We start from the raw sequence: 11,707 nt of genomic DNA on the forward strand, positions 1-11,707 counted from the left end.
TTCAATCCGCCTTGTCGGGAAGCTTGGGCTCCCTGTTCCAGCATTGGGTCTCTTGCTTGTTGGTTGTAGTTTTCTTTGTCGGCGCTTGTTTGGTAGCATGTTATTTGTTTTTACAATGTTTGGCTTGGTTTGCTTGGTTCACGAAGTCGTTGTCGCGCGGTTTGTAGAGGAAGCAATGAGAAAGGCTGCACGAACCCGTGCACGCGGTGACTTTTATTTTGTCTTTTAGCTGCTTCCCGCCCTGAAATGCCTTTTCTCTTGCATCCTTTCCCCTTGGAGCCGCTACAAAACGCTTTTTCCGGCGCCTGAATGCCTCATATCTTCGCATGTCAAATCAGGGTCGACACTGCCGCTTAAAACTCCCAGACATGGCCCCAAGTCCACTAAATCCAGCCCCCTCGTCTTGCCGGATATCAATGACAAGGCCAACAGGCCACAAGCCCATGAAAACCAAATACCTCCACTGCTCCAATCACTAAGCCGCCTCCGCCTTACGCCTCACGTCTCTCACCCCAGCAGTAGCCCATCTCAAAAGCCCCTCTGAAGACCGAACAACCTCTTCTAGCCTCGCCCGCCCTGACACGGCCCCGCAAACACAGACACTCAATCACACACACCCCGTAAAGGCGCGGAGACTGGAGTATGTGGCTACCGCACTCATACCCTCATGGCCCAACCAAGTGGCCCAGCTAGTGCCACTCTCGCCCCCTGCTGCACGTGGCGCACACGTCACTGGAGGGTCTGGGAAGCTAGGCGCGTTTGCGTGGACGTGTGTGCGTGGGCGTGTTCCTGCATGCTGTTGATTCTGGCTCGTCGTGGACTCGTGCCTGGAAGGTATGCTTGGGGTCAATGCTGGGTACAGTTCTCGCAGTTCGAAGTGGCGTGCTGAGGAGTGGCGCGAATGGGTCGAGGCAGGTAGCTTGCTGGACGTGCCGCCGCATGGTGTGCTAAGCGCGGGCCGCGGCCATGAGATGGGGCGGTGGAAGTTGAAGGCTTGGAGATAGGCAGGATAGGTACATGGAATGAGGGATGGCAGAGGTGCGAGACGACGGAAGGAAGAGCGTTGTCGTGAAAAGCCTTTATATATCCATTCTACTAGGGAAGTTGTAGACGGCATCGCAGACGGCACCACAGAGGACAGGTCCAGCATTACAAGGCGAGCTGGTACTTCCCCTTCCTCTGCAAGCACGGCGGCGACGCGCTAATCTGCTGACTGCCGTTGACGAGGCTGCCTTAGCCCGTTGTTCAGCCAATGACGTAGTGCCATCAGCCGCCGCCCTTGAGCGCCGCCTCCTGCGCGTCTGCGCCCCTCTCCCCCAAACATCCACCCTCCCTCCTTCCCACTTTTCTCACTCCCTTGCTACCATCCACGCCCGCTACTTTTTTCCTCTTTGGAGCTCTTTGCTTACTCCCGCAAGCTCACGGTCTGTTTGAGCTTGTCTCCGTCTTCGGGAACGTCGCGCTCGTTGTCTCTGTCTCTTGAGACTTGTCCCGGTCGCTGACGACGAGCTATCACGCGCCACCTTCGACGACAATGACTGAGCTATGCCTTCAAGCCGCAAACGCAGTGAGCAATTGCCTTGATGACTTCATGCTGTGGCTAGTGCCGTGGCGGGCTGTCTTTTGGCGTCGCTAGTAAGTCGCCTTCCTCATGTCTCACATCCTTTTCACTTCGACTTAAAGCAGAGCTCTTCTGACGTTTATTTCAAGCAAACGTTCCGCCGCCACCGATACCAGCGACCATAAGGACTCTCTCCCGCGTCTCGCCGTCAGGGACCCTCACCCTTCACCTCGCCAGACCGTCCCTCGCCGTTGACCGCCACCCCAAAATGTAAGTAAGCCCAGCACACCTTCAAGCCCCACCCTTGCACACCCCTCCACACTCCGCCGGAATGATTATAACAAGCTCCGGATATCAAAGCTTGTCCTGGTCCTGTCGGATTTCCCGGCTAGAACCGCTCAAGTTCAATGATGGACTTGACAATACGTCAATTACTGCATTTAAATGATCGGCCGCCACATGATGATTTTGATCTCAGTTTGACGGCAGCCCGGCTTCCTTCGGGAGTTGTGGTTGTTAATGATAACTCAGTCAAAGAAAACCATTCTACTTACTGATGGCACTTTGGCAATTCACACGCACACCTTGCATCACCTATTGCTTGATGGACCTTGCTGACAGAGATATGGCATAGGTGTCTGGTTCTCGCTGCAGCAGGATTTCCGGGGTTTCACATCGGCTATGTGAGTTTGACCTTGCTCCTCTTAAGTTCTTCTCGATCGTTTCTGACAAGACCCTGGGCTAGGTAGCTGTCTCGTAAACCATCGTTGAAGCTCTTGCGCAGCGTTCTGTCTTGTAATTCAAAACCTCCTGCTTTCCCTCTCCCTTCCACTCTTGGATGATGAAAACAAAACATGCTTTATGAGGCAGCCCGCCAGACATGGTTGTGGCAGTCGTTGAGGACCTGAGAACTAATTTGACGAGACACGCTTGACTCCCTTGCGCATTCTCATCTTTCTTTTCGAGGAGCTTGCTGACAATCTTTTACAGGTGTCCGCAATGCCATAGACCGAGTTTCTGGGGCCACCGGCTCATGAAGCAACACCGACACTACCACCATCTTTTCTCCCTCTGAACTTCGTCAGCCTAACAAAGCTTATGGCTTTCATGTCTGGTAAGTTTGGACACAAGTCACCCCTCCGCGAAATGATGATTATCAGCCAAAAATGTTAGACAGCCCACTGCCCGATCCGCGTCTGCTTTGTGGTTGTCTATGATCACACAATTAAGAGAACTCTACTGATCGCACTTCCTGGCCGACTGCCAATGATTGATTCTTTGAACGCTGCTAACAACGAACCAGCAGGTCAGCTTCCGCATGCCCCCGGTGCACAAACATTGCCACCAGTCCCAGGCCTCTCAGACCGAGCACTGTTTCCTCCACTTTATGAGGCTCGTGGTTCTTGATTCTTCGGTAAGCTGCTTCTGATTCTCTATCCATTCCTTTCGGTGATTAGAACGCAAGGTGTAGGGAACCCAGCAATTTCATGCATGTGGTTCCCGATGCATACACTTGAAAGAACAGATCTGAGAAGGCACTCTCTTGACTTGCTTCCATTTTTCCCTTCAAAGCACTACGCTGACTTCTCTTGAATCTCACTCAGGTCGAAGCCTTCGAGCCTCTCAGCCTCGCAGTCCAAGCCTCCGACCCAATTCCTTGGTCTCGGCGACCAATACACGGTAAGTTGGGTCTACTTGCTCCTCACCCTGCACACACTCTGTACAAATGATGTTCAACCAACGTATTCATTTCATCTGACGGGTCTGCATGGTGAGCACGGGCGCCTTCGGGCGTGTTGCTTTACCCTCTGTAGATAGAATGAGGTTCTGCAAAGAGATCTGACGTGCTTTTTCTATCATACACTTTTTTTTCGCTTGGTCCGTGGGGTCCGAGGCTAATATTTACGTTGCAGGCATTGCTTTTTGAAGGTCGAACGTTGGAAATCGCACTGAGCTGTGCGGGCACTGTGGCAGCGGGCGCTGTCGATCTGCTATTTCTCAAGGCTCTTGAGCCGACCAGGCGCCTTCACTGACCTGATATGGATGGTGCAGCACTGTCAGAGGGGCAGCATAATGGCGAACACTGGTGAAGGACTTTTCGCGACGCAGGCCACAGCGCCTTCGCGCTGATCCCTCCAGGCAAGGCAGATCGAAATAGGTAGAAATAGCAAGGCCTTCACACTTCTCCCAAACCCCCGGGGTCCGCCGTGCACTACTTCGCAAAACATGCCCACAGCCAGTAGTCAGTAGTCATACCACCTCAACGCGCCCCGCCAAGGCCAGGGCCAAGGACCAGGACCAGAATCCGAAACCACACCAGCGCGTGCAGCGTGCAGCGTGCTCCCCAGCCGCCGAGCAACGCCAAACCAACTCGCCCTCATGCCCTGAAGCGGCGGCCAGAGGGTGCACGTATCTAAGGCAGCGCTCAAGACCTTCCGCGCGGCAGCGGCGCCACGCCCGTCTGCTACAGTGCCACACCACCACCCCACTGCCCGCGCACTTGCGCATGTGCCCCATTTCCCCGCCGCGCCGCCGCACGCTACGCCACACTCAACCCACCCCCGTTCAAGCGTCCCGACTCGTGCGTGCGCGCAGCGCCACTAAGTCCGCAGCCCGCAAGTAGAAAACGCCAATGCCAGCGAAGCACCGTCCACGGAATCTTTTATTTTATTAGGGAGGTCTGAGAGGCGACGGTCACGGCTTACGCAGTGCTGGTATACCGTGTGCTATGCTATATTTGAAACGGTACTCTTTTGTCATTTATTTATCTTTCGTCTCCAAGCAGGCAAGCCTACAAGCCCATAGACTTAGGGCAACGAAATGCCTTCCGCCGCCAACCCTTCCACCGCCCGCTCGCTCGCACGACCCACACACCCACACACACAAGCACACACCCTCTCCACTCTCCACTCAAACCTCCATCCCATATCCCCGACGCTTGTTCGCTGCCCCTCTGGGACGCTATTGCCGTGCTGTCGTACTGCCACACGCGACACTGCGCCGCTGCTGCTCTGTTTAAGCCGTGTGTGCTTAGATAGGCATAGGCATGGTGCGTGCGTGACGTGACCCGCTGCGCCTGGGGGCGCGGTGGTGGTGTTGATGTTGGGTTGGTGCTGAGGATGGATTGGGTTGGGCTGGGATGCGCTTGTGCTTGCCGGCTTTGTTGGGCAGCTTGCTGCGGCCGCGGTGGCGCTGTTGCTTCTGTACGTTGTGACGCTGCGCTCTGCTTCGTAGATAGTGAGGGTGATCCGGTTTGCTGGGGGTGGTGCTTGTGCTTGTGGTGCTGGTGTTAGTATTGGGGGGTTGGTGACTGTGTATAATCTGGGGTCTACCTGTGATCTGTAGAAGCGGAAAGATCCAAAAATAACAGAGCAAGAGAGGCGGTCCCACTTGCTGGCAGCTGAGCGCAGCCAAGTACTTGCTTCGTATGCGAAAAGGGCGGAAGTGGTGAAGGGGAGGAAGCACGAAGAAGGACTGGGGGAGAGTGGCAGAGCGGTGCGGAAAGGTTATCAGTTTGGTGTGCTACGAGGGAGCAACAGGTCCTCTATATCGCAAACAGATACGAGTAACGAGGGAGGTAAGAGCGAGGAGCGAGCCGAAAGCAAGGCGCTGAAGATGTGTTTGCATATACCGCGCCGAAGTGGCCAGGTCCTTGGGAGTAACAAGGAGGAGGATGAACTTCCTACGTGTCTCGTCGCCGGTCCGCCAGGTACTGCGTGGGTGCGCGCGCGTGAGTGTGTGTATGTATAAGTGCTAGAATAACAGGAAGAAAAAACACAGATACGCAGAACAGGGGTAAAAGTAGGTAGGAAGAGAAGAGCCGAGCCGAGCAGTACGCAGGCTGCGGCGGAAGAAACACCCCTTTCTTAGAACCATAACTCAAAAGGCACAAGCTACAAGTCTCAACAACCCCAACAAGAACGTAGAAACACCAATATTCCTCTAAGGCATAGTGCCCAACCTAACGATAACACTACGGAAAACCGGGGCAAGTCAGACCACCAACCCCTCCCCCCTACCACCCCTTTCCCTCCTCTCACTATCCCCCCACTCCGCCCCAATACCCCCACACAGACGAAAACACCAGCCACACCCTCGCCGTGCCGCGAAGCGCGTCCGCACTCCGTAGTTCGTTACCGCAGCTCGGCGGGCTCGCCTTAAGTTACGAGAGACGTAGAGGAAACGCAACACAGCTTATCGTAACAGGTAAATAAACTTTAAAACGAGCAAAGAAAGAATCCACTCACACGCAGCTCGCAGTCTATAAAGAAACGGCTATAAGTCTTATTCAAAACCGTACCAAAGAGCTTTATATACCAACCCTACGTCCTCCGCCCAAATCCGCCCCCCCCCCCCCCCCACCCAAATCCAAATCCCAACCCCACCTCCCAAAAAAAACCCATCCCACAAAAACCCACTCCCCCTCCCCCTCCCCCCCACCACACCCCACTACCGTCCCAACCCCCTCAAATACATTTGCAAAACATCCGCTGCCCCATCCGCCAGATCCGTCTCGGTAAGCCAATCGCCATCCTCGCCCTCCCCAACAGGCAAGGGGTAGCCTTTCCACTGCACGAGGTAGAACATCTGCCCCGCGAAGCGCTTGTGTCGGATGATTTGGGCGATTTCGTAGATGTCTTCGTCGTCGGCTTCTTCGTCTTCTTCTTCGTCGGCGCCGTCTTCGGTTTCAGCTTCGGATTCAGCTTCGGCTTCGACTTCGGCGTCGGCGTCGGAGCCGTCGTCCTCGTCCAAGTCAATAGGCTCGAGGGCATGGCCAGCAAGGGGGCGCTGCGAGCGTGCCTCAACTTGGGGAGCAGGGCGAGCGCGAGCGTCTGGGCGTGCGCTTGCGTGAGCGTCAGAACCCGCACGGCGCCCGGCCGCTACCACCGGCTCCACGACCTCGAGCGAGGCGTCGCTGCTGCTGTTGCTTCCGCCCCCCTTCTCTGCATCCGACTCCGCCTCCACAGGCACGGAGCCCTGGCTCAGCCGCATCGGCTTCTGCGCCACCGACGCCGATGCCAACGCCGACGCCAGCTTGCCCCCCGCGCGGAACACGCCCTGCTCGTCGTCGGCCTCGACGTCGGTGCTGCCGTCCAGGTCGATGATATCTGCCTCTCTGGGACGCACGCGTGGTCGGCCGGGTTGCCGGCGTGGCGCCGCGTCTGTGGATGCGCTGTCGGATGTCGATGCAGCGCCGCTCATGACGCTGATTTTAGCCTTGAGGACTGCGTCGACGCGGGAGAGGGGTTCGCTGGCGTCGTCGTCTGCCGAGGCGGAAACGGACACAGACACATCGTCGGCGCCCTCGTCGCGCGGGGCAGGGAACGCGTCGCCCATTGTCGCGAGGGCGCCCTTGGCGACAGGAGCGGGCTTCTTGCGCTTTCGGGTGATGGGCGGGAGGAGGTCGACGAAGGCGCGCGTGGGCGCAGCCTTAGCTTTGCGCTTTTCAGGCGTGGGCGCGTCGCTGCCGGCGTCGGCTGTGTCTGGGGCGGACGTCGCTGCTGCCGCCGAGGGCGATGCCGGCGCAGGCGACTCCACGAACTCATTTTCGAAGCGCTCGAGCTCTTGCGGGCTGACGAAGTCGAGGACGGCTTCGAGCTCGACTTGCAGCTCCTCGATGGCCTTGTCCGTGTCTTCTTGGCTCGTGTCGCTGTCCCCGTCGCTCTGCGATGCCCCGCTGCTCTCCCGCTCCCGCTCCACGCGCACAGTATACACGGGCTGCCCGGTCACCCCATCGAAGCCCCTCCCCACCACGGTCACGCAGGCACGCGGAATTGGCGTCGCGGCATCTGGTTTCCGCTTGATCGGCGGGATGTCGACGTGAGGAACGTACGTTGGAGGCGGAGAAGCGGCGGGGCGCGAAGGCATGGTCGTGGTTGTATCATTCGGTCGGCGCTGGTCGTAGTTAGCCAATGGTGGAAGACTGAGAGAGAGAAATGGCATCGCTCACTTTCCTGAGCCCGTCCTCGGTGGCCATGCCATTTATTTTATTTTCGCGCAATGGCAGGTGGGCCTGCGACAGTGGTGACGCGGTCGTGACGGTGGTGCGCGCGCGCTTCAGCGGTCTCTCCATCATGATTGCGTGGTAGGTGAAGCAAACGCCGCGACGCCCTGCAAAGAAAGTAAGCGCGACCGGCGCAATGGAAGGATGACGACGAAGGAGCGACGAGCGCTGCGGAGAGGAGAGCGCGCGGCGTTAGAGGCGGAGATTAGGTTGTTGTCGCGGGCATGCGGGATGCGCGAGTCGTGAGGATGAGTAAGCAGGTTATGCGTGAGTCGTGAGGGACGATGGCGGGGCGGCATGAGGATGCGCTTGACGTACTGGAAGGAGTCTAGGGGAGAAAAGTTTGCATTTGCTGTGCACCAGATGAGACGGCAAATCGAATTACTACCTAGTGTCTACATGCTCCATCGCCCTTAAGTCTCCGTGCCACCTGGAAGGACAAACCCGCACGCCATCTCCCTCTCGGATCGAGACCGTGTATGTCGATGTTCCTTCTGGTTACCTTCTCTCTCTGTTGTAATGAAACCTGCAACACATAGGCTCATAACCAAGCCTCCTTCGCTCGTCACCTCCGCTCATCACACCTCCTCCATTTGCCACACAGCGACAAAGCGCTCATTGACAACAAGCATTAGCAAAGAACAAAGGCCAAAGAATCGAAGCCAGATAAGCCGCAACGGTTGAGCAGTAGACTTTGAGCAGCAGAAGGTTGAGTAGCAGACGGTTGAGTAGTAGAAGGCTGAGCAGCTGACGTTGAGGAGCAGGAAGTTGAGCAGCAGACTGTAAGTTGAACAGTTGAAGGACCGAGACAGCACCGGGTGGAAATAGATGAGCAGATGTCCGATAAGGTAAACTGACAGTTTTCTCAGGCTCAGGCTAAATTTCAGGTTCACGCGATAAGCAGCAAGTTGAGCGATCCCAGATCCGAACGGGGTTTGTTGTGTGCAAGAGCAAGAGTTGAAGACGTTCCGTGTCTTCTAGTGAGGCCGAAGTCTCAATGCGCTGAGAGGCAGGCTCCTGTCGTGTACCAGAAGATGAGACGATGGCAGCAAGAGTGGATTTGACGATAGAGGCCTTTTGTCACATGAAAGCTGACTTGATCGAAGTTGAGAAGATGCAAGTCGAAATTAAAGGGTTAGTTGCTTTCTAAAGAGGGTGACCGATCAAGTGATGGAAGATCAGGTCGGATAGCCGGTCAGAGTTTGAAGAAGACCAGACCAGGTTGTGCGGAACGTGCCCAATGAAGGCAGGCAGAAGCGTAAAGGTCAGAGTCGAGTCGAGTCGAGAGAGAGAGAGAGAGACTGACAGGCGACAAACGGGAGAAAAGCATCGGAGCTACTATCCGGACGATTCTCTGTTGACCTCGCTTGGTTTCGCACGAAAGTGCTACTCACCCCCGGCGCTGCGCGAAAGCGCGAGGCCATGCCGGGGTGCAAGGGCCCTACAGCCGCTTGCTCCATGCCAGACGGGTAACGAGGCTTAAGCTAACAGCTTCAGGGATGCCTCAGACTCCGTCCCAGGGGCTGATCTGAAAGTCAACGCCGAACATACTCGATTGCCCGAAGTATTCACCTCACGTCGCACCCTACAAAGTAGGACTTCAGATTGTTGGTGTGGCGGTATGCTGGTCCAAAGATGCAGCACGCAAGACAAACAGGCCTCAGTGGATAGTCGTCGAGTAGTGCCCCAAAACGTCCCATAAGCGTATATCGCGAACCCACGCCAAACGTACTCGAAGTACTCACCTCACGTCACACCGCTACAAATGTAGGGCTTCAGATTGTTGGTGTGGCGGCATGCTGCCAATGCAGCAAGCTGTCCGGGTGGCTTGAGTAGATGGGAGAGGTGGTCTGACCGGGTGTGACAGGCCGCGGCCAGCGGAAGTCTCAGGCGAGAACTTCTCCACCATGCAAACGAGATGGGGGCAACCCCGCTGGGACTGGCTAGGGCGCTGACAAAACCAAACTCATGGGCTGCGGCTGCTTCGGGCGGAGCGCTAGCTTTTGCTACTCTTGAACAAGTAGCGGTTCTTCGTCTGTGGAGGTCTCCACATGCTGCTGCTGCTGCTGCTCATGCGTAGAGACGGCTTGCTCTTGCTGCTCCTGCTCCTGCTGCTGCTGCTGCGCACCCGTAGGGACGGTTTTGTCTTGCTTCTGCTGCTGCCGCTCCTGCTCCTGCTCCTGCTCCTTCGCCTTCGCCTGACGGCGGCGCTCCCGCTCGCGCTTGTCGGGCTTGGGGTTTCTTTAGCTGCTTGGACCGCCGCGTTCCCTTTTCGGGGGAGGCAGCCCTGCTGCTTTTGCCTCTGCTTCTGCGGCGCGGCGAAGCCGCAAATGCTTCGGTAAACGCTTGCGTTTCCATAGGTAACATTTATTAGTACTGTTCTATTTCATTTCTCTCATAATCCAATCATTTCCGTTTGGTGTCGAGTCGAGTCGGGGAGAGTGGAGTGGACCGGAGTGAAGTGGGGTGGAGTGGAGAGTGGAGAGTGGGCTATTGAGTATAGGGCAGCACCAACTACAACTTACCTTTTTTGGCGGGGCGCCCTCTTGCTCTTGCTCTTGCTCTTTCGCTTGCTCGGGTTCTGGTTCTGGTTCTGGTTCTGGCTCTGGCTCTGGCTGCGCCAGTCTCGCCCAGTCATCGGACCCCAACAGCGGCGTCGATCCAGGCGGCGACATGTTGGTGCTGTTGCTACTGCTGCTGTTGTTGTGGTTGGTGCTGGTGGTGCTGCTGTCGCTGTCGCTGGTGGTGTGGCTGTCGCTGTCGCTGTTGTTGTCGCTGCTGGCGCTGGCGAGGTAGAAGGGAAATGGCCAAGATGCAAGTGTGAAAATTTTCGCTATCGCTGTGCGCTTTCGTTTCTTCCATTATGGCAGGCACGCGGGTGCGCATCCGCGCCTGCCTCCTTCGCACCTTCTCTATACGTGGTGGGCAGGCGCGCACGCGCGCAGGAACCGTACACCCCAACGAAAGCCTCTTGACTTAACGACGCGCAAACACCGAGAAGCAAATGCACAGCAACGTAATGGCAGGAGGGGAGGGTTACAGCGGCGAAGCGGTTCGGCGGTCGTGGCAGCGTGATGATGTTTCTCGGTTGCGCACACTAGCCCCCAATTTGCTTGCTACATAAATGCCATTGCTTGGCACCTCCTTCATCAACAGCTACAAGCTGCCCGGCTAGCTCAATCGGTAGAGCGTGAGACTCTTACCACCTCCCAGGAGGCGATATCTCAAGGCTGCGGGTTCGACCCCCGCGTTGGGCTCAATTCCCAAATATTCTTTTGCTTTTTTTTTTTGCGCGGGAGGAGGAAACGAGGCGAACATATTTTTATATTTCTATAAGCGATCTATAAACGGTATAAGGTAATACTTAATTCTCCCCCGCGTTAGGCTTAATTACTAATTATTCTTTTTCTTTTTTTCTTTTACGCGGGGGGCCGCTAAGACTCGCTTGCCTGAGGCCGGGGGAAGGACAGGGATGTCTCGGAGGCGGGAGCGATGTATTTTTTATAAAGGACGAGCAAAGTCACAAGCGATCTATTAATGGCAAGATGATGATTATTTTTGAGTATCTGGCTAAGTACATGATATGTGCGGACATGAAAAAAGACATCGTGTGACGACCTTCAATCGGCAGCTATGTCCTGGTTCCTGCTCCAAAGCTAGCATAAAGTGACCTGTTGTGAGGGATGAGAACGATAAGGAAGTGCGAGTAGGAGCAAGAGTAGCAACGCGACAACGAAGCAATACAGTTTGAGGTTGGTAAGGGGAGCAAAGACGAGAAAGGACAAAGTCGAGTTCCTTCAAGGGAACAGGAAGTTTGGTCCGATGGACGGCCGACTCTCGTTGGACGACACGAAATGTAGCGCCAGATGCGACCGGCACCATTTCCTTGAAGATGGCAGATGAAGAGACAACAATGGGTTTGCTGCAGTTCCTGGGATCGCTCGAGGTCTGTCGGCGTAGCGCAGATTTGTGTTTTGGTATCTAGAGGTCATCATGGTTTGGTTGTCATAACCATGTGTCATGACGGTCTGGTTGCTGGGACCAGGTGTCATGTTGAAATTGTTTGCAGCTGATCTAGGAGGCGGGAGTGCTTGAATGACGTCGGCTTTGATGGTGATTCAATGGGAGGAGGCAAGGCGTCT

General features: G+C 55.9%; 3 protein-coding genes and 1 non-coding gene across 4 annotated transcripts; 3 read left to right on the top strand and 1 right to left on the bottom strand.

Moving 5' to 3' along the window:
- Window positions 1-4,680: 4,680 nt before the first annotated feature.
- K452DRAFT_339559 (uncharacterized protein) lies at window positions 4,681-5,722 on the top strand (the record flags this gene model as incomplete). Its single annotated transcript, XM_033545313.1, has 5 exons — window positions 4,681-4,764; window positions 4,796-4,849; window positions 4,907-5,291; window positions 5,355-5,362; window positions 5,432-5,722. 5 exons carry the CDS (start codon window positions 4,681-4,683, stop codon window positions 5,720-5,722), a joined length of 822 nt encoding a protein of 273 aa, XP_033393600.1.
- A 288-nt stretch (window positions 5,723-6,010) lies between these two features.
- K452DRAFT_361648 (uncharacterized protein) lies at window positions 6,011-7,726 on the bottom strand (the record flags this gene model as incomplete). Its single annotated transcript, XM_033546440.1, has 2 exons — window positions 7,512-7,726; window positions 6,011-7,456 (listed from the first exon to the last, which is right to left on the bottom strand). The coding sequence occupies exons 1-2, from the start codon at window positions 7,635-7,637 to the stop codon at window positions 6,011-6,013; spliced, it is 1,572 nt and encodes a 523-aa protein (XP_033393601.1). The 5' UTR covers window positions 7,638-7,726.
- Window positions 7,727-9,201: 1,475 nt separating this feature from the next.
- K452DRAFT_291243 (uncharacterized protein) lies at window positions 9,202-9,923 on the top strand. Its single transcript, XM_033541137.1, has one exon. It carries the CDS (start codon window positions 9,617-9,619, stop codon window positions 9,905-9,907), a length of 291 nt encoding a protein of 96 aa, XP_033393602.1. The 5' UTR covers window positions 9,202-9,616; the 3' UTR covers window positions 9,908-9,923.
- An 807-nt stretch (window positions 9,924-10,730) lies between these two features.
- On the top strand, window positions 10,731-10,822 carry K452DRAFT_t134. The gene has a single exon. It is a non-coding gene; the product is annotated as a tRNA-Lys (tRNA).
- The last annotated feature ends 885 nt before the right edge of the window (window positions 10,823-11,707 follow it).

This window comes from Aplosporella prunicola (genome assembly GCF_010093885.1).
Source record: "Aplosporella prunicola CBS 121167 unplaced genomic scaffold K452scaffold_26, whole genome shotgun sequence".
Classification (NCBI taxonomy): Eukaryota; Fungi; Ascomycota; class Dothideomycetes; order Botryosphaeriales; family Aplosporellaceae; genus Aplosporella; species Aplosporella prunicola.

Coding starts and splice junctions, on each gene's coding strand:
- K452DRAFT_291243 (XM_033541137.1), top strand. CDS start 9,617: ATGCTGCTGCTGCTGCTGCTCATGCGTAGAGACGGCTTGCTCTTGCTG.